At 41.4% G+C, this 23,153-nt stretch overlaps 1 protein-coding gene across 2 annotated transcripts; it reads left to right on the top strand.

Moving 5' to 3' along the window:
* The first annotated feature begins 2,640 nt into the window (after positions 1-2,640).
* On the top strand, positions 2,641-22,952 carry slc35b3 (solute carrier family 35 member B3). 2 transcript variants are annotated; one of them, XM_062985835.1, is made up of 10 exons: positions 2,641-2,691; positions 6,613-6,840; positions 12,090-12,211; positions 12,948-13,102; positions 15,433-15,540; positions 17,322-17,419; positions 17,504-17,596; positions 17,804-17,915; positions 20,289-20,358; positions 22,365-22,952. In XM_062985835.1, exons 1-10 carry the CDS (start codon positions 2,653-2,655, stop codon positions 22,513-22,515), a joined length of 1,176 nt encoding a protein of 391 aa, XP_062841905.1. In that variant the 5' UTR covers positions 2,641-2,652; the 3' UTR covers positions 22,516-22,952. The 2 variants fall into 2 exon arrangements, with proteins under 2 accessions (XP_062841905.1, XP_062841906.1); XM_062985836.1 differs by lacking the exon at positions 2,641-2,691 and adding an exon at positions 3,121-3,472.
* Positions 22,953-23,153: the final 201 nt, after the last annotated feature.

Raw genomic sequence — 23,153 nt, 5'->3', positions numbered from 1 at the left:
TCAGCAGGATGAGTTATTAAGAGGATTTTTTGAATAGATGGAAAAATTGTAGCCCGGGCCATTTAGTGTCATAAAGCTAGGCAGCGGTGGCAGACGGGCTCAGTGGGACAGGAGGCAATACCATTCCAATCAAATCTGAGATGGATGAGGGATGGGGCTGTCCACTCTGAATTTTTATATTGGGAAAGGGCCTGAGAGGGAATAATGCCATCCGTGAGTGAATTAACCTCTCACCAAGAGTAGAGCAGGCTCGTGTCATCTACCGAGGATGGAAAAGGAAATGAATGGCCGGTCATAGAGACCTTCTGCCTTATACTGGAGATCGATCAGCATTAAAGGATCTGGCCCTGGTTACGCCCATGTATAGGGTCAGTCTAAAGCTCTCACTCAATGCAGTCTGTAACAGTAGACATACTGTAGCTTTCTATACAAAATGTGGGCAAAAAGCATACATTACTTTTCGTACATTCAGGGTAATTTAATATTTGTAATTTAATACGAGGGGCAGTATGGTGGCGCAGTGGGTAGCGGTGTTGCCTCACAGCAAGTTTGTATGTTTTCTGTGTGTCCATGTGGGATTGCTCTGGTTTCCTCCCAAAGACATGCAGTTGTGGAATGCTGTAGCTTATATACATAGTGCTAATATACACCGAACAGCCATAACATTAAAACCAGCTCCTTGTTTCTACACTCACTGTCCATTTTATCAGCTCCACATACCATATAGGAGCACTTTGTAGTTCTACAATTACTGACTGTAGTCCATCTGTTTCTCTGTATGCTTTGTTAGCCTTCTTTCATGCTGTTCTTCAATGGTCAGTACTCTCACAGGACCACCACAGAGCATATATTATTTGGGTGGTGGATCATTCTCAGCACTGCAGTGACACAGACATGGTGGTGGTGTGTTAGTGTGTGTTGTGCTGGTATGAGTGGATCAGACACAGCAGTGCTGCTGGAGTTTTTAAATATCGTGTCCACTCACTGTCCCCTCTATTAGACACTCCTACCTAGTTGGTCCACCTTGTAGATGTAAAGTCAGAGACGATCGCTCGTCTATTGCTGCTGTTTGAGTCGGTCATCTTCTAGACCTTTATCAGTGGTCACAGGACGCTGCCCACGGGACGCTGTTGGCTGGATATATTTTTGGTTGGTGGACTATTCCCAGTCCAGCAGTGACAGTGAGGTGTTTAAAAACTCCAGCAGCGCTGGTGTGTCTGATCCACTCACACCAGCACAACACACACTAACACACCACCACCATGTCAGTGTCACCGCAGTGCTGAGAATGATCCACCACTTAAATAATACCTGCTCTGTGGTGGTCCTAGGAGAGTCCTGACTATTGAAGAACAGCATGAAAGGGGGCTAACAAAGCATGCAGAGAAACAGATGGACTACAGTCAGTAATTGTAGAACTACAAAGTGCTCCTATATGGTAAGTGGAGCTCATAAAATGGACAGTGAGTGTAGAAACAAGAAGGTGGTTTTAATGTTATGGCTGATCGGTGTATTTATTATGCTATTCCAACACAAGATCAGGGTTTTCCTGACAAATCCTTTATCATTTATTCTACTCAGGGTCACTGTGTGCGATACAGTAACACACTCGGGACAGGACACCAATCCATCACTGGGCCACGGCTATCCCCGTCTCAGACATAGCCAATCATGTCTGTATGTTGATACACGGCCGACTGGGAGTCAAACCCTGGATTCCAGTGATTGTGGGCTAGCGCACCCAAACACCTACACTATATTGCCAAAAGTTTTCGCTCGCCTGCCTTCACACGCATATGAACCAAAGCCAAACCCAGACTTGTCCATCGGATTACCAGACGGAGAAGCGTGATTCATCACTCCAAAGAACAAGTCTCCACTGCTCAAGAGTCCAGTGGTGGCGTGCTTTACACCACTGCATCCGACGATTTGCATTGCGCTTAGTGATGTAAGGCTTGGATGCAGCTTCTCGGCCGTGGAAACCCATTCCATGAAGCTCTCTACACATTGTTCTTGAGCTAATATGAAGGCTCAAGAAGTTTGGAGGTCTGTAGCGATTGACTCTGCATACAGTTGGCGACCTCTGCGCACTATGCGCCTCAGCATCCGCTGACCCCGCTCATTTTACGTGGTCTAACACTTCGTGCTGTCATTCCCAATCGCTTCCACTTTGTTATAATACCACTGACAGTCGACTGTGGAATATTTAGTAGCGAGGAAAGTTCACGACTGGACTTGTTGCACAGGTGGCATCCTATCACGGTACCACGCTGGAATTCACTGAGCTCCTGAGAGCGACCCATTCTTTCACTAATGTTTGTAGAAGCAGTCTGCATGCCTAGGTGCTCGGTTTTATACACCTGTGGCCATGGAAGTGATTGGAACACCTGAATTCAATGATTTGGATGAGTGAGTGAATACTTTTGGCAATATAGTGTACATGAAAAAAGTAATTATATATTTTAAATGTATAGGTTCCAGACATACATAAAGCCGGCGCTTATGGAATGTGTGGGCTAGTCATGTAAATAAGAGTAGACTGGAAAAACAAGTTTCCACATAGTGCAGTCTGTATTCAATGGTATACAAATGTACTCGGTATTCATACTGTCCAACGTGTAACTAAGCCATGAATATTGTCGAAACTATATAATGGAACCTTTTAAGGAAATAAATAAGGAACCGAACAAGGTACGTAAACACGAATTTCAAGGTTTATATTTTGACTTTATTATGCTGTGTAGAAAACAGGTGAGTTTATGTTAATTACATGGCTACAGTATGTGTAGGTAATGTCCATTGTTTTATTTGTGCTTGGCTATGATTACTGGTAATATAATAATTATGTTAATTAGCTGGTAATGAATTGTAATGATATGAAATTAGACTGTTAAGTGAAATTAGGTGTAAGTAAAAAAATAATAATAATTATAATTCACTTGACGACACCACAGCACTGACGCTCCGCCTTTACAGGAAAGTGTTCACTGCGCACGCGCACAGCGCTGCCGGGGTACCGCTGTAGCATTATGGCTAGCACGTATACTAATTTATAAACAGTCTGTTTCTTGAAATACAGCATTTAAAATGTATAAGTTTTTTGTATTAAAATAATGGAATATAAACGCGCTTTAAAAGTTTGGCTGTACGTTTAAAGAAAGCGCTTTCAGCCACAATTTGCTGCTTTCATTCCAGGAAGTTGCGTTAGCATTGTAGGCAGTTAGCACCAAGCTAGCTGTGGGTAAATGCTCGTGTTTATGATGAGGTGGCATACCGCTCCTTGTCTTTGATCTTTATTTACCTTTAGATTTTTTACTTAATAATGGCGATATTCAAGCCTTGTAGTTAGTGTACATGGCTGGCATTTCGAGTTCTACCCAGTACACATGATAGTGTAAAAGCAGAGGAGTTTCAGTGCTCTGATGCCTTCTGCCAATCTACCTTCTGCATTTCCAATCTGTCACTAGATCAGGTAAGCTGGCAATGATTTCCAAAGATAAAAAATAATCATACAACAGCATGTCCCACTCATAAAGTCTTAAGATCATTTAACCACTCATAATGGTGAATAGCTAAGGTTAAATACCAGTTTAATTATGCTAAAGCTGTCTGGATACACTGGTTTGGATCAGGATAATTGCAGATTTACATTTATCATGTAGCAGACGATTTTATCCTAAGTGACCATATACAATCCAAGCATTTAATGGTTAAGGTCCTTGCTCAAGGGCCCAACAGTGACAGATGAGTAAAGCTATGGGCAGATATGGGGCTTTACATTTACATCTGTGAAATAACTTACAGTTTGGATATTTACATTTACGGCACCTAGCAGAAACTTTTAGACAAAGTGCCTTACGATTCTGACTAAATATACTGCTCACAAAAATTAGGGGATATTTCAAAATGAATATGAAGCATTAAAAAAAAGAAGCATTTGATTTTTTTTATTAAACAAGAACATCAGAAAAGCAAACGATAAATCAAAGAAAGTCGTTCGATTATGCAAATGAGATGCAAACTCAGTTATCGTGATTGAGTAGCAAGTGACATATTGGTGGGGGTGAACAGAAGCATGTCGGACTGGACGAGAGTGCCACACATTGACTGTTCAGTAGGGTGTATGGTCACCCAAGACTGCCAAAACACACTGACAGCGATGGGGCATGGTCAGGATCAGATTGTCAAGCAGTTCTTGATCCTCTGCCACTCTTGCTCCAGGGCAACTTCCAGCTCAAGAAGTGTTGTGGGAGGCATTGGACGGTTTGCCAGATGTCTTCCCAGTGCATCCCAATAATGTTCAATGGGATTCAGGTCTAGAGAACGTGTTAAGGGCCCTACACAGGGACCCAACAGTGGTGAGACTTGAGCCAGCAACGTTCTCACTAATACTCACGTGTCTCTTCCATAGGGCTACTACTGCTCTTGGACCAGCAATTATCAATTACTAATCCGGTATTTTAACTGCTGACCCTGTAGCGCCATTGTAAGATTTAAGTAGAACTGTCTATTTTGGCTTTTTTTATTTTTTAAATAATAGAAATGCCAAATTCCAGATCTTTACAAAAATAAATAAAATATAAATAAAATAACCGGAGTGATTATATAAGCCTAATTTATCTATATCAAACAGGTTAAGAGCTCAAAAGCTGGTGACATAAAATGCAGACCTAGTAATGTAGATCAGACCTAGTAACATAGTACCGATCTGTATTAATATCTGTTTGTATTTGTTAAAGTAATTATTCAACCACTAAATCTAATACTATGGTTTTGTGTGTGCACAGATTAGGATATTTACATGGGTGTAAAACAGTACAGTATTGTTTGTAACATCTGTAAAGCTACAGTAAGAATTGCTTACTGAAGAAAGATAACAAGTGTGTGTGTGTAGAAAGTGAATGTGTGCACATGTGCAAAATGCAAAGAGAGCTTGATGTGCCGGAATACAGTCTATGAAAGATGTAGGTCTAATTTTAATATGGTTTATGCTCATATTATACTTTGGAACTTGAACAGTATGGCCTGCTGTACATTACATCCAAGCCAAGACATTATATATTACATTATGTCATGAAACATAGTCTATTGTGTCCGTGTATTTTTTTTATTTTCATTAATTCATTCATGTTTTATCACCACTTTATACCAGTCAGGGATGTAGCAGGTTTGGCCTCCTTATCGTCCTGCTGGGCACAACACAGCAACAGATCCTGGACAGAATGCAAATCATGTTTGTATGTAGATGTAAATGTGATAGCACCACTGGAGATTCGAACCCTGGGTTTCAGTGGTAGTGGACTGTTATAATTTGACGATTTTATACACCGATCAGCCATAACATTAAAACTACCACCTTGTTTCTACACACATTGTCCATTTTATAAGCCCCACTTACCATATAGAAGCACTTAGTAGTTCTACAATTATTGACTGTAGTCCATCTGTTTTTCTACATACCTTTTTAACCTGCTTTCAACCTGTTCATCAATGGTCAGGACCACCACAGAGCAGGTATTATTTAGGTGGTGTGTTAGTGTGTGTTGTGCTGGTATAAGTGGATCAGACACAGCAGCTCTGCTGGAGTTTTTAAACACCTCACTGTCACTGCTGGACTGAGAATAGTCCACCAACCAAAAATATATCCAGCCAACAGCACCCCATGGGCAGCGTCCTGTGACCACCGATGAAGGTCTAGAAGACGACCAACTCAAACAGCAGCAATAGATGAGCGATCGTCTCTGACTTTACATCTACAAGGTGGACCAACTAGGTAGGAGTGTCTAATAAAGTGGACAGTGAGTGGACACGGTATTTAAAAACTCCAGCAGCATTGCTGTGTCTGATCCACTCATACCAGCACAACACACACTAACGCACCACCACCATGTCAGTGTCACTGCAGTGCTGAGAATCATCCACCACCTAAATAATACCTGCTCTGTAGTGGTCCTGTGGGGGTCCTGACCATTAAAGAACAGAGTGAAAGCAGGTTAAAAAAGTATTTAGAGAAACAGATGGACTACAGTCAGTAATTGTAGAACTACAAAGTGCTTCTACATGGTAAGTGGAGCTGATAAAATATGATATTAATTATTACACAAATCATATTCTTGTGCAGTGGCTTAAAGTCTGTAGGTAAGACAGGTACATTGTCACAGTGATGATTATTTATATGACTTTTTTTTGTGGTACATATGTGGTGGATATAAATCAGACGGAAAACGCTTCATGTTAATGATCTATTCACATTTCCTCTATTACTTATCTTTACTTATGTTATTATTATATATTACATTATCTCTTCTTATGTTAGTTACTTTAGGGGAAGTTAGTTTGAGGAAAATAATCCATCACTAGTTTATTTAATGTAATTGCTTATGGGAACCGAGTCTTAAAATCCTCTTTCAGTTAAACTTTAAAATGAGCCGGCATCGTTCAGGTCCGGCGTGCACTGCACATTATCGTGGATATTTATCCGGCACGAATGAGTCGCTCATATTTAAGTCATCATTTAGAACATCTTGCCCACATCTTAAATTACCTCCAAACAGTAATGCGGTATATTAAACATATGTCAGGATGTTGATGATATCATTTGTAAATCCACAGGAGGCCACAGACACAATGAGTTCCAAATTCAGCTTAATCAACTATAACTCGCGGAAACACATCTCCATCTCCATCCCCTCCTCCACAGAGGCCATGTCCCCCCACATTAAGTCCGTAGAGGAGCTCAGAGTGCTGGGGGTCAATCTGAGCACTTTCAACACTCCCACGCAGTTCTTCATCTGTGTGTCCGGGGTTCTCTTCTTCTACCTCGTCTACGGCTACCTGCAGGTAGGAATTTCAGGTCTTCTACTAGCACTGTTTTATATTATAGTAAGTATATTACTGGATAACTCTATTATTGTTTTTTTTTACTTTTTACTTATTTATTACTAAACAAATTTGTCCTTATATGTCCTTATTAGTGTAAAAAAGATTACACCGAGATTGGCCACTGCAAATATTAGGTTTTGATGTCACAACAATAGTGGATAACAGTTAATTTTAGGTCTACTTTTACATTTTGCTATCACTTTTTTCTTTCCTAGACTGCTTCCGTATTAGGGGTCGTCTGGATGACTAGGCTGTTCGGCCTTAACCGACCGGCCGATAGCACCGCTGGCATTTAAACGGCAAAGAAAAAATTGGGGGTGGGCGGGAAGCAGCGGGATCCAGCTCTTAACATCAATTCGAATTTGAGATTATGAAACTTTGCTGAAAAAGTGAATGGACTTACAAAACAACAGATCAGGCCGCTCAGGTAGCGCAGCAAAAAACACACGCTGGAACCAGAGCTGGGATCTCGAATACATCGTATCGAATCTCAGCTCTGCCAACCGGCTAAGGCTGAGCGGCCACATGAACAACGATTGGCCTGTTGTTCAGATATGGGCGGGACTAAGCCGGATGGGGTCTCTTTCTCCCATGACTGGTGCAATTACGACCTCTGCTGGCTGATTGATGGCGCCTGCACAGAGATGAGAAAAGATTCGAACCCCGGATCTCTGGATCTGAGCGGTAGTGGACTAGAGTACTTTACCACCACCTGAGCACTGCGATGAAAAATCAACATACAGTGTATCACGAAAGTGAGTACACCCCTCACATTTCTGCAAATATTTCATTATATCTTTTCATGGGACAACACTATAGACATGAAACTTGGATATAACTTAGAGAAGTCAGTGTACAACTTGTATAGCAGTGTAGATTTACTGTCTTCTGAAAATAACTCAACACACAGCCATTAATGTCTAAATGGCTGGCAACATAAGTGAGTACACCCCACAGTGAACATGTCCAAATTGTGCCTAAAGTGTCAATATTTTGTGTGACCACCATTATTATCACTGCCTTAACCCTCCTGGGCATGGAATTCACCAGAGCTGCACAGGTTGCTACTGGAATCCTCTTCCACTCCTCCGTGATGACATCACGGAGCTGGTGGATGTTAGACACCTTAAACTCCTCCACCTTCCACTTGAGGATGTGCCACAGGTGCTCAATTGGGTTTAGTCCATCACCTTTACCTTCAGCTTCCTCAGCAAGGCAGTTGTCATCTTGGAGGTTGTGTTTGGGGTCGTTATCCTGTTGGAAAACTGCCATGAGGCCCAGTTTTCGAAGGGAGGGGATCATGCTCTGTTTCAGAATGTCACAGTACATGTTGGAATTCATGTTTCCCTCAATGAACTGCAGCTCCCCAGTGCCAGCAACACTCATGCAGCCCAAGACCATGATGCTACCACCACCATGCTTGACTGTAGGCAAGATACAGTTGTCTTGGTACTTCTCACCAGGGCGCCGCCACACATGCTGGACACCATCTGAGCCAAACAAGTTTATCTTGGTCTCGTCAGACCACAGGGCATTCCAGTAATCCATGTTCTTGGACTGCTTGTCTTCAGCAAACTGTTTGCTGGCTTTCTTGTGCGTCAGCTTCCTTCTGGGATGACGACCATGCAGACCGAGTCGATGCAGTGTGCGGCGTATGGTCTGAGCACTGACAGGCTGACCTCCCACGTCTTCAACCTCTGCAGCAATGCTGGCAGCACTCATGTGTCTATTTTTTAAAGCCAACCTCTGGATATGACGCCGAACACGTGGACTCAACTTCTTTGGTCGACCCTGGCGAAGCCTGTTCCGAGTGGAACCTGTCCTGGAAAACCGCTGTATGACCTTGGCCACCATGCTGTAGCTCAGTTTCAGGGTGTTAGCAATCTTCTTATAGCCCAGGCCATCTTTGTGGAGAGCAACAATTCTATTTCTCACATCCTCAGAGAGTTCTTTGCCATGAGGAGCCATGTTGAATATCCAGTGGCCAGTATGAGAGAATTGTACCCAAAACACCAAATTTAACAGCCCTGCTCCCCATTTACACCTGGGACCTTGACACATGACACCAGGGAGGGACAACGACACATTTGGGCACAATTTGGACATGTTCACTGTGGGGTGTACTCACTTATGTTGCCAGCTATTTAGACATTAATGGCTGTGTGTTGAGTTATTTTCAGAAGACAGTAAATCTACACTGCTATACAAGCTGTACACTGACTACTCTAAGTTATATCCAAGTTTCATGTCTATAGTGTTGTCCCATGAAAAGATATAATGAAATATTTGCAGAAATGTGAGGGGTGTACTCACTTTCGTGATACACTGTATATGTATTACATCTAAAATAAACCTTCATTTTTATTTATGCCATAAGGAATTATTCTTTTACTGTATGAGGTGTTTAAAGTAGTTGTAGGCTAGATGTTGCCTACATTAAATCTCACCAAGTTTGCTCTTGTAATGTCAGTAAATTCAAGGGAATTAAATCTTTGTTGGTAAATATGAAGCCTGTGATTAAATGACCAGGGTATTCCTGCCATGCACAGGGTTTCCCAGTAACGCCAGACCTGATCAGTATAAAGCAGTTAATGCAAATGAAATAAAATAGAAAAAAGCATAAGCGAAATAAGACCTGTTACATTGTTCTGCTATTAAAGGCCTCCACAATGTCCGGAATTACTTATAACCGGATACTCTGTTGACTGTTGTTTTCAACACTAATGGCCTGTGTTTATGCACATCTCTATTATCTATTATAATAATAATAATATTATATTACTATTATTATTATTATTATTATTATTACTAGTACTGTTATTACTAAAATATACCTAACTAATCTTTATTATTATTATTACTGTTATTATTATAATACATATTTTTTTTTATTAATATGGTTATTGTTATTATTGCTATTATGTATATAGTACTATGTATGTACATTGATATAATTTCATATATGTAAATAGCTATAATTATAACTTTATATTCATATTAATCATAGGTATATGTTACTAATATTCTCTGTTTTTTGCACTTCTGGTAGATGCCTTGTACCTGTACTGAGCAATGACAATAAAGTTGAATCAGCTATCTATCTATCTATCTATCTATCTATCTATCTATCTATCTATCTATCTATCTATCTATCTATCTATCTATCTATCACTGTTCAGTCTATTGTCAATTGTTTGTCCTAAGCTGCGTAAGAATATCAGTTTCACTTATACAGTGTATCACAAAAGTGAGTACACCCCTCACATTTCTGCAGATATTTAAGTATATCTTTTCATGGGACAACACTGACAAAATGACACTTTGACACAATGAAAAGTAGTCTGTGTGCAGCTTATATAACAGTGTAAATTTATTCTTCCCTCAAAATAACTCAATATACAGCCATTAATGTCTAAACCACCGGCAACAAAAGTGAGTACACCCCTTAGTGAAAGTTCCTGAAGTGTCAATATTTTGTGTGGCCACCATTATTTCCCAGAACTGCCTTAACTCTCCTGGGCATGGAGTTTACCAGAGCTTCACAGGTTGCCACTGGAATGCTTTTCCACTCCTCCATGACGACATCACGGAGCTGGCGGATATTCGAGACTTTGCGCTCCTCCACCTTCCGCTTGAGGATGCCCCAAAGATGTTCTATTGGGTTTAGGTCTGGAGACATGCTTGGCCAGTCCATCACCTTTACCCTCAGCCTCTTCAATAAAGCAGTGGTCGTCTTAGAGGTGTGTTTGGGGTCATTATCATGCTGGAACACTGCCCTGCGACCCAGTTTCCGGAGGGAGGGGATCATGCTCTGCTTCAGTATTTCACAGTACATATTGGAGTTCGTGTGTCCCTCAATGAAATGTAACTCCCCAACACCTGCTGCACTCATGCAGCCCCAGACCATGGCATTCCCACCACCATGCTTGACTGTAGGCATGACACACTTATCTTTGTACTCCTCACCTGATTGCCGCCACACATGCTTGAGACCATCTGAACCAAACAAATTAATCTTGGTCTCATCAGACCATAGGACATGGTTCCAGTAATCCATGTCCTTTGTTGACGTCTTCAGCAAACTGTTTGCGGGCTTTCTTGTGTAGAGACTTCAGAAGAGGCTTCCTTCTGGGGTGACAGCCATGCAGACCAATTTGATGTAGTGTGCGGCGTATGGTCTGAGCACTGACAGGATGACCCCCCACCTTTTCAATCTCTGCAGCAATGCTGACAGCACTCCTGCGCCTATCTTTCAAAGACAGCAGTTGGATGTGACGCTGAGCACGTGCACTCAGCTTCTTTGGACGACCGACGCGAGGTCTGTTCTGAGTGGACCCTGCTCTTTTAAAACGCTGGATGATCTTGGCCACTGTGCTGCAGCTCAGTTTCAGGGTGTTGGCAATCTTCTTGTAGCCTTGGCCATCTTCATGTAGCGCAACAATTCGTCTTTTAAGATCCTCAGAGAGTTCTTTGCCATGAGGTGCCATGTTGGAACTTTCCGTGACCAGTATGAGAGAGTGTGAGAGCTGTACTACTAAATTGAACACACCTGCTCCCTATGCACACCTGAGACCTAGTAACACTAACAAATCACATGACATTTTGGAGGGAAAGTGCTCAATTTGGACATTTAGGGGTGTAGTCTCTTAGGGGTGTACTCACTTTTGTTGCCGGTGGTTTAGACATTAATGGCTGTATATTGAGTTATTTTGAGGGAAGAATAAATTTACACTGTTATATAAGCTGCACACAGACTACTTTTCATTGTGTCAAAGTGTCATTTTGTCAGTGTTGTCCCATGAAAAGATATACTTAAATATCTGCAGAAATGTGAGGGGTGTACTCACTTTTGTGATACACTGTAAGTTTGCATTCTGGTATGTTATTCAATCCTATTCTATTTGTTTAGGATTGGGAGGAATTGTGCCATCAATTAATGTAGAATTAATTAGTAAACATCAGTAAAATATCGCTATATTAACAGCTTGAAATGTCAGCAAATTACACTGTTATGCAGTAAGATGAGATGCAGGATTTGTTTGATGTTGCTGTGTGATTTGTATTGTGTTGGTTACAGCATAGTTATACACTGAGTACGGTTTAGTTTTGGTGTTGACTAAGTGGAATCATTAAGAATAATAATGCTTATATAACAAAACATGTATTAATTATTTTATATATTACAATTTTGAATCTGTTTTCTTTAGGAGCTGATATTTTCAGTAGAAGGTTTCAAACCCTTTGGCTGGTACCTCACCTTAGTCCAGTTTGGGTTCTACTCCGTGTTTGGCCTGGTGGAGTTGCAGCTTACCCAGGACAAGAGGAGGAGGTGGGTAGTGCACACACAGCCAAACTTTAGTAGGAAATGTTAAATAAACAACAAACCACTTTACTTACTGATGAGGTGAGAACTCATTTCTTGGATTTCTTAGATCTTTGTCTCTTTCTGGCCAAGTCTGTAAACTTGGGGTGGGGGTGTTTAACAATATATATTTACATCACAACTGAAGGATATATATGGTTTCTGGCCTTCCCATGCATAGACTGATACTTCTCTGAGATTTATCTTTTTACAATATTATGTACGGTAGATGGCAGATGACTTGAATTATTTACCATCAAAAATGTTGAGCCATGACCCATCTTTGGTTGTGAAGTCTAAGCCAATCATGATTCCTCATCACCTGCTTAGGGCGCATTCACATGAGAAGTGGCAAAAACCACTTTCGTTTCCTATGTAGTGTGGCGGTGCTTCTCGGCTTGCCACCTCGCTTCCCTAAGCGGCCTGCACTGTGTGCGTCTGCCACGTTGGGCTGGCGAAATTTCACCTGATTGAACTTTGACCCAGTTTGCCGCTGACCTTTTCAAAGCGCCTCCAATGAGACGAACTGTTTAATATGACATGGTAAAAGCTCATTTATTTATGCAAACATTGAGAAATTTTTGTACATCTTTCAGTTAAACATTAATTAACAAATTGTAGATTTTTTTTTACTGTGTTTTATCAAATGTCTCAATTGGAACTGGAATTTATAGTACACTTTTTTGATGAACCATTCTTTTAGGATTCCAGGAAAAACATACATGATCATAGCATTTCTAACGGTCGGAACCATGGGCCTCTCCAACACATCACTGGGATACTTGAACTACCCGACGCAGGTCATCTTCAAGTGCTGCAAACTCATTCCGGTTATGATCGGAGGAGTTTTCATTCAAGGTAACTAGTAACAATCGATGCTGCTTTGTATACGTTTGCAGTTTAATGATTTAATTATATGCCGTCTGATCTCAGCTGTTTTAAAGTGTCATGTTTTTGACTGAAGCAGTAAATACCCTACAGCCAATAATAATGCTTCCACTGCCTTGTCACCTCGTCCTCTCTTTTTTTATTTTTGGTTGCATTTGAGGTGAGGAGGTCAACAAGAAAACCCTTCACCTTTCCTTCTCTTTCCCGCTCTGTTGGTAAACCAGTGACAGTACCTACAGAAGTAGTTCAAAGAGCCCTGCACAGCAAACCTGAAGCTAGTGTCATGGTAGCAGCACTGATCTAACGCAGCTTTGCTTTCTCCACTCAACACATTGTTACCCAACTGCAACACGAGAAATACAGAAGCATCAAAATCAAAAAGTTAGCAACTTTAGGAACAGCTTTGACAGGCCTTTGTGATCGCAGTGCATTGGAAATCACTCTTTTTTACCTGGGTTTTGATTTAAGTGTTTGCAAACTGCAAACCACAGTAGATTGCATCACAATAGATCTAAAATGAAAGAGATGCTGCTTAAAGAGAAAGTGATTACATGGTCTAGCACCATGTAAGTCTAGACTCGCGTGGTATAGCATCATCCCCAACCGCAAAGCAAGCAAAGGCTATATCTTTAAATGATCTCTGAACCTGTAACAGGGCGAGTGGCTTCTGCCACAAACATGGGAATTAAAAGGTGTTTGGTAGTAGTGTTCACTTTGTTTTAGTTTTAGTAACGCTGTGTGTGCGCAGGTTACATCAGCATAATAACATGTTTAATACATCTCTGTTTGAGTAGCGCAGTGGGTAGAGCACAGCGCACACATTTTTCCCACCCTAGGTTCGAATCCGGAATCTTGGAACAAGACTAGAGTAACACAAGCAGGGCCAGCACTATGGGGCTCTGCCCCTTCCCCCCCAAGCAACGCAGTCCAGAACCGGGGCTGGTCATCCCACTTGTTACTTCTTGGGTACGTTTTTCTGACGACCAGACAGTCACCGATCAGTATTGAGTGCACACTTTACGTGGTTTGTTCATCAGTAGTGTGCAAACCACGACCTAAAGACTCCCGATTACAAGAGGGCAAGTTACAAGAGGTGTTGTGTAAAGAGTGCAGCGATCTGATGACAATGTCTGTGGCATTAATCAGCATACCTGCTCCCTCTTCCCTCGGCTGCTCCCGTTAGGGGTCGCCGGCGGATCGTGATCTGCATTATTGATTTGGCACAGTTTTTACCCCGGATGCTCTTCCTGACACAACCCTCCCTATTTATCCGGGCTTGGGTTTATGCACTTGGGCTAGGTACCTATAGGACAATTTAGTGTCTCCAATTAGCCTGGCTGCATGTTTTTGGACTGTGGGAGGAAAAACCCACGCATACACGTGGAGAACATGCAAACTGCACAGAAAGGACCCGGACCGCTCCACCTGGGGATCGAACCCAGGACCCTCTTGCTGTGAGGCGACAGTGCTACCCACTTAGCCACAGTGCCGCTCAATCAGCATACCTGCACTGCACAATAGTAATAGTAATCATTTACGAATTGCAAATGACCCTTAGCCAAGTCACGGTTATTTCTTGCGTTACAATTGCCCCGCTTTCGTCTTCCGTACCCAGTCTTACCACACCTATCCCGCATGTGGTTGCAAGTGGCACATTTTTGGTGTGACTGCAGATTAAGGTGTGTAAGTAATTACCGGCTTCTTTTAGTATTACTGACAACAGTTCCATCCTGTTTCTTTGTACAGCAGTCAGGTGTTGGAATTTTGTACAGTGAAAGCAAAGGCAATCCTGAAATTGTATTAGAGAAACATGCAAATAGTATATTTATTTATGTATTTATTTATTTGATTGTTTAAAAAACCCTATGTAGGTTGTGCTGTTTACTATTGAGTGCACACTTTACTTGGCCTGTCAACAGCCGTTTAAGACGAGGTGAAACGTTAAGCTGAATGCAACTAACATCATTAAAATAATTATTATAATACTGTTACACTTGTTTTACACAGTGTGGCATGCAAAGCATGTTCTAGTTCTTTTAATGCCAATATTTCAGCATATTTTTACTGTGAACATGTGACGTCTGATACCATTTACAGAAAATCTCTTGTCGTCAGATAATATGCCTACAGAAGCCTACCGTTCTGTCAGCGTCAGATCATTGAGTAGCAGCCAGTTATTATTCTGTTCGTGTTGGGTTCCAAGCACCAAGGGGTTTGGTTCGAGCTCTGTTTGATTCTCTGTGTGGTTGCCTGTTATTGTCCTCATCGCCCGTTTGTGTTTGTTTGTTTTTTCTTTGCAGGGAAGCGGCACAACGTCGCGGATGTATCAGCTGCTCTCTGCATGAGTTTCGGCCTTATTTGGTTCACGCTGGCCGACAGCAAGGTTGCACCAAACTTTAATGTGACAGGTATTCTGCTATACTACATTACAGTCATTTGTACTTCATAAATGTTTGTAGAAAAGCCAGACATGCATTGCTGTAAAACATACTGAAACATACAGTACATCAAAAAGCTGAAACTTAAAGACTTTTAATTACAAAGGAGCAAGTTGTGCTGTGTGAACAAAGCAGTGTGTCAATGGCATTAAGCCACCTAACCTAACTGTAAATTAATATTAGTCAAAATTGCAACGTGTTTCATGGTCGGCCAGAATGCCGCACTGAACGATAAATGAACGTCTTTAATGTTTGTGCTTTTTACTATTGAGTGCACACTTTACTTGGCTAGCCAGCAGCCGTTTCAGACAAGGTGAAACATTAAACTGAATGCAAACCTAACATAATAATAATTTTTCACAGTAAAAAAATGTTTTACACAGTGTGGCCTGCAAAGCATGTTTTAGTGCCGTCTTGTGACGTCTGATACCATTTACAGAGAATCTCGTCATTACATATTATGCCTACAGAAACCTGTGTGTCAGTATCAGATCATTAAGTAGCAGCCAGTTGGTATTTTTCTTATTATTAGTTGGCTTGGTGGGTAGCACTGTCACCTCACGGTAAGAAGGTCCTGGGTTCGATTCCCTGGGGCAGACCGGGCCCTCTTTGTGTGCCGTTTGCATGTTCTTCCCGTGTCTGTGTGGGTTTCCTCTGCGAGCTTCGGTTTTCTCCCACAGTCCAAAGACTGCAAGTGAGGTGAATTGGAGATACAAAATTGTCCATCACCGTGTTCGACAATAAACTTGAACTGATGAAGTTTGTGTAACCAGTAACTACCTGTCCTGTGACGAATGTAACCAAAGTGTGTAAAACATGACAATAAAATCCTATTAAATAAATAAATAATTGATGCCAACATTGGCTTTTAATGTTAGTTTTCACTGGCATATTTTTACTGTGAACATGTGACTGATGCCATTAACAGAAAACCTCTTGTTGTTACATAATATGCCTACAGAAGCCTACCTGTGTGTTAGTATCAGATCATCAGGTAGGCAAAACATTAAGAACAAGTTCTTATTTACAATAACAGCCGTGGAAAGAAAGAATTTCATTCGCTGGAAGCAGCCATCATATTAGATGGACCAGTTGCATCATTTACCATAAATCAAAAATAAAAAGAGGCTTACTTGCCAGTTCTTAGCATGAATTGTATAAAGCCTGAGCTTTTATGCACTACGCCTACCATATAGATGCACTCTATTGATCTTGTTTTGCTATTTTATTTATACATTTCTCTCAATTTAGCATAGCCAATTATTACTCCGCCACTGTGGACCCTGATGGCATCTGAGGAGGGTATATTTGCCTGACACACGCCCCCTCTGACACACGCACAGTACACCAACCCCTACTTATTTGCGCCTACTTTGGTGGATTTGTGTGTGGGGCCAGTCTCGCATATGGAGAGTCACACACTGATTCCTCTATTCCACCATGGCTACTAACCAGGGTCCTTACACAGCGTCGAATACCCCTTCCTTTCTATAGTCTGGTCTATTCTCAAGCAGCAGACTTAGTGGCCAATTGTGCCTGCTGGGCGCACCCAGTCGACTGGTAGCAGAACTAAGATTCGAATTTGGAGAGTTCAGAATCCCAGCGCTGGTGTGCTAATGGAATATCCCAATGCACCACTGGTTGTAGTCCATCTGTTCTTGTGACTGGGGTGCTGTTAGATGTTCTGGCTTGTTTGTTATTGTTATCAGTGAATGAATTTATTTATATAAGTGTGTGTGTGTGTGTTACAGGGGTTCTCCTTATCTCTTTGGCACTTTGTGCTGATGCTGCTATTGGAAATGTGCAGGAAAAGGCCATGAAGCTACACAACGGGTCCAACTCAGAAATGGTAAATCCTTCAGCTATCGTATCGTGTCGTTCCTACTGTCTGTGATCATGTGATCTAACACACACCCCACTCGTCCTTTTGCAGGTGTTGTATTCCTACTCTATTGGGTTTGTGTATATTCTCTTGGGACTTTTGTGTGTGGGAGGACTGGGACCCGCTGTGGCCTTCTGTGCTCAGGTCAGTTTTAGAAATATTGAACTAAAAACATTATTAAATAAAGTCTCTGGATCTGCTTGTGATATTTTAATATAATTGCATATATGATGGTTGAATAAGGATCAAATGTAATGATTTTAAGCTTGGGATTGTGTTGTATTGTATCCATAGGAGTAATTTGCCATTATTTTGATGACGTTTGTTCTTTTGTGTTTTCTTGTTTACCAGCATCCGGTAACGACGTACGGTTATGCCTTTTTCTTCTCTTTGATGGGTTATTTTGGGATCTCCTTTGTTCTGGCCTTAATAAAACTCTTCGGTGCTCTAGTTGCGGTCACAGGTAAGACAGATTGCTCTGATTGTGCCCTAGTCTGAAAACTAGATTTATTTGGGGTAGACATTATGTAACCACCTTGAAGAACACTGTGCCCAGGTGGCGCAGAGCGATAATCTGAGCTCTCGGGTTCGAATCTCGGCTCTGCCATTGGTTGTCTAGGCGCGCTCTAGCAGGCGCAATTGGCTGATGCATCGGGGAAAGTCCGGAGTAAGGGGTGGGGCAGAGATCAGGGCTTGGCTCTCCGTATGCAAACCCAACCTCACCCGCAAATTCACCCAAACATGGAAGAATAAGAAGGGATTGGCAGTGCCTGCAGCAGACTCTAATTGGCAACCGTGTCTGCTGGGGGGGGATGACCGGACTGTGTGGGTGGGGTCTTCAATAACTGTGCAAGGACCCTGATTAGCAGATAGAGGCGTCTGTGCTGAATGCACGGGCGTAAAGAAGGAGACTGCGCACGTGTCGGAGGAGGCGTGAGCAGCAACATACCCTCCTTAAATGCAATCAGGGATCCCCAGCAGCGGAAGACTGATTGGGAGTGAAGGCTGGATGTGAAATCACCTCCTTGCTGCCTTAACAGCAACACCTACCGGTCACTGTGCCCAGACAATCGACCGAGGAACGTGGAAAGCATGGGGTGATCCTGTTTTTGTGTGTGGGTTCTGCCACTGCCCGGTGTAAAGAAGCACCTGTTGGCTTGTACTAGACTGCAAGGATGTTGTGCAAGCCAGAGTGCACAGAGGATTTGGATATATCCAAATTGAGACGATCCAAGGAGTAGAAATGCAAAATAAACAAATATTTTATTTATTTGACCTCATTTTCATGTTTTACCACCGCTTTATCCTGGTCAAGGTAGCAAGGGTCCATGTTAATGTCAATCCTCAAGGGGCATCCCCCCTTCCCTTAAATAAATTAACAATCAGACATAGCCAATTATATCTTTATAGTCGGATGATAGCACAGCTGGCGTTTCAAACCTTGGATCCCAGCATAGCGTAATTTTCCACTGCTCCACCTGAACATCTAATATAACTTCATTTAAGAAAGTGAATCCAAGACATACACTATATGGCCAAATGTATTTAGACACCTTACCATTTCAAAAACAAATGCTGACCTCTATGTGATCTTTTCAGCTATAACAACAGCCACACACATGACTAAGAGGCTTCTCATAAGACTCTGAGTTATGTGTGTGGGAATTTGTGCCCGTCCAATCAAAAGAGCGTTTGTATGGCTGGGCACTGACGATGGTCAAGAAAGCCTCAATTGATGTTCTGGTTCATTCCAAAGCTGTTCAGTGGGGTGAGGTCATGGCTCTATGCAGGTTACTGGAGTTTCTTTACAGCAAGCTTTTCTTCATGGCTTTATAGAGCTTCCTTGTCCACATGGGTACAGTCATTCTGGAACTGGAAAGGGTCTTCTCAAAACTGTTGAAAAAAAAGTTGGAAGCATATATATTTTTTAGGGCTGTCGAAGTTAACGCGATAATAACGCATTAACGCGATTTCAATTTAACGCGATTAAAAAAAATAGTGCCGTTAACGCAAATTCTAGTTCATGTTGAGACTTGACTGGTAGAACAAACGTTTTAATGTCGGACTTGCCACCGTTTTTCATTTGCGGTTTGTTAACATAATGTAACCGAGCGTCGTAGTGATGCACTCGCTTAATAAAGAAATAAATACACGCTATACTCACAAGTTGTCGGGAGCAGAACACTTTATTAACTTATTCTGTTACGGTACCGAATACCGGACAGCTGAGTCAAGCACGTTAGTCCATGCACTATGGAAGCCCCAAAGGGTCAAAACACACTCACTTCGTGTAGAAACGTCCATCAAACCATTGTCACGATACAAGCACAGAAAAGTCTGTTACAATAACTACGCCTTATCCCACCTAAAGCACCGCTGATCTACAATGTTTGCTGATGGAGAAATTCTAACCTACAATCTGACATTTATACGAAGTCAAGGGTCTCTGCTGGATAGTATTACTGCCTAGTATGTGAGTGAATAAAACTCCCTTATAGTTTTCTCTTGTCCCAGCAGTTTTTAACATGAGTACATTTAGCATAAAATGTGTTCACCATTTTAATTGTAACATTTCACTTAAAAATCCTTGTTTTCTATAACATTTACACAGATTTTTTTAATGCGATTAATCGCGATTAACTATATGAAATTCTAATCGTTTGACAGCCCTAATTTTTTAAATTTTATTTATCATTGATTTATTACACCTGTTAGCAGTTGTAACGAAGATAAAGTAGCTTGTTTGTGTTCCATCACTTTACTTAATATAGCCTTTACTTATTTTTGACCTTCAAATAGGAAAAATGTTCAGTTGATCTTGTCTTTCTTCCCTTAGTGACCACAGGAAGAAAGGCCATGACGATCGTCTTATCTTTTATGTTTTTCTCAAAACCCTTTACTTTTCAGTAAGTAAATACTTCACAGCATGAACATTACACCAAAGCTGAGTACCAGGTGTTTTCAATTTATTGAATGAATGAATGAATGAATGACTTTATTGTTTTTGTATATACAATACAATGAAATTGTTTTGTTCAACTGCTTGGAAAACAAGAACATACACTGCACATGCATGTCCAGGCGCTCCTAGCACAAAAGCATACTCAGATCTGCTTTATCAGAGTAAAGCTGTTATTGTATTTCAGGAAATCTGATTAGGACACTTGGATTTTAGCCCTGTAATCTGTTTATTGAACAATAAGCCTGCCACTACTCAAATTTAGTCTGATGATTAATTGTTAGCCAACTAATTGCCATGAGTGATTTAATTAAATGTGCTAATGATATTTTATTATTATACAGCATTGTATTAATACCTACACTTTAGATTAGCCACAGAATAGCCATTTAGCAACATGAACAGTAATTTAAATGTCCTATTACTAAAATACAGAAATATATACAGCTGTAAAAAATTCTAATACTTTGAGTACATTTACATTTACAGCATTTAGCAGATGCCTTTATCCAAAGCGACTTACATTACAGTTTACGGTCTGAGCAATTGAGGGTTAAGGACCTTGCTCAAGGGGCCAACAGCAGCAGTCTGGCAGTGGTGGGGCTTGAACCAGTGACCCTCTGATTACTAGTCCAGTACCTTAACCACTAGGCTACAGCTTGCCCTGAGTACTTAGAACCATCATCATAGTCAAAACCTGAATCATGAATAAATCAACAAAACTGATCTAAGGGTGTTTGACAATGAACTAGAACTGATGAATCATGTGTAACCTGACAACCTGTCATAGATAGATAGATGGACAGATAGACAGATACTTTATTAATCCCGAGGGAAATTATTGGCCTCCAGTAGTTAAACAAGCAAAGGAAGGACAACTAATACAAATAAAGTAAGTAGGGCGTAGCGAATGTACAACATGTACAAAAGTATGTGCAAATTGGGCATCTGGATTAATAATAATAATAATAATAATAATAATAGGAGCAGTAATCAATTATTTTAAAATATTTACAGATATATAAGTGTAAATATAGAAATAAATATATGATTATAGGTATAGATGTATACAATATACAATACAGCAGTTATACGTATAAGTATATATAAGTATATACAATAGGAGCAATATCCATTGTTTTGTATAGGTATATATAGGAATACCTGTATATAAAACAATGTATAGTATTGCTTTCGCGGCACAGTGGCTCGGTGGGTAGCACTGTCGCCTCAAAACAAGCAGGTCCTGGGTTCGATCCCCAGGCGGGGCGGGGTGGTCATGGTACTTTCTGTGCAGACTTTGTCTGCGTGGGTTTCCTCCAACAGTCCAGAAACATGCAGCCAGGTTAATTGGAGACACTGAATAGTGAATATTCAGCCCTATAGGTGAATGGGTGTGTGTATGTGTCTGCCCTGCGATGGACTGGCACCCCCCCCCCCCCCCCCCCCCGGGTGTTACTGTGTGCCTTGCACCCATTGAAAAGCTGGGATAGGCTCCAGCAAACCCCCCCCCCCCCCCCGGGCCCTAATTGAATAAGCGGTTAAGAAAGTGAGTGAGTATTGCTTTTATTGTACATAGTTATGCCTATAACCGATACATTGTATATATTTATACGAGGGTTCTTCATCATCCCATGAAAATCTTCTTCCCCTTAAAGCTTTGAGAGTCCAAAAAGGTGGAAATCAGATGGCGCTAAATCCGGACTATAAGCTCTCTTAGTCTCTCAGACACGACCAGTTACTACTCCTCCCAGCCTCACCATTTCTAACCAAAAATATAAAAGTGTGGAAACTTTTTGAAGATCCCTCATAGCTATAACGACCATGATTGTAACCATAGTGCTAAAAATGTACTTTTCTTTTACTGTAGTTTTGTATTATAGCTTTTTTAAGTTATATACTAAGTCTGTGCATATCATCTTCCTCTCTCATCGTGTGCTATCTCTGGCGCAGGTATGTCTGGGGAGGCCTACTGGTGGTCTTGGGGATCTTCCTCAACATCTACAGCAAAAACCGAGACAAAATGAAGCTCCCCTCGTTGGCAGAGACGTGGAAACGGTTGCTCGGCGGGAGGAAAGGCCGACCGTTCTCTCAGACGGTGTAGGCATTGGACCTCTGAACTTTTGAAGAACACTACGGGCATTGCGGAGTACGGTTTGACTCGAGCTGATGATTTAGCCAGAATGACCACAGTTTTGCACTGTACGGTGGCTAGACTACGGACAGCTCGACCTGAACTTGAAGCCACAGACGTAGTACCGGCGGTGTGCGTACTGACCGTCGTGGTGAATGAATTCGAACCGTGATTCTATTCTTCACCTGCATGTGCCACACATTGATGGCATTCTGTCAGTAATTTATACATGTATATATTTTACCTTTTAAATGAACAGTAATCAGACAAGGGAAGTGCTATTAACGTGACTGTTATTAAAAGGCTGACAATTAGGAGTACATCAGTGTGTCAACTGCCATATTTGCTATCCGTTTGTTTGGTGAAAGGGTAGCTCTTTTTACATTAAAAACAACCAGGGAACTTTATTCGAGCCGTTTGAAGTGTTTTCCTAAATGCGTAGAGCTTGCCAGGGATCTCTTATCCGCCGGCTGCAGCTTAGAGAGTTGAAAGGCTGCCAAGCCGCTTCTCAGATGTTTACCCCTCCGATAGCCCAGGGCTTGTTTGATTAGGAGTTCTGGAATAAGATAGCACTTAAAAGAAAACCAACATTGTTCATAGGGCTTGGC

This window comes from Trichomycterus rosablanca, chromosome 23, assembly GCF_030014385.1.
Source record: "Trichomycterus rosablanca isolate fTriRos1 chromosome 23, fTriRos1.hap1, whole genome shotgun sequence".
Lineage (NCBI taxonomy): Eukaryota > Metazoa > Chordata > Actinopteri > Siluriformes > Trichomycteridae > Trichomycterus > Trichomycterus rosablanca.
The sequence above is the reverse complement of the archived record's forward strand: the minus strand, read 5'-3'. Positions and strand labels throughout refer to the sequence as shown.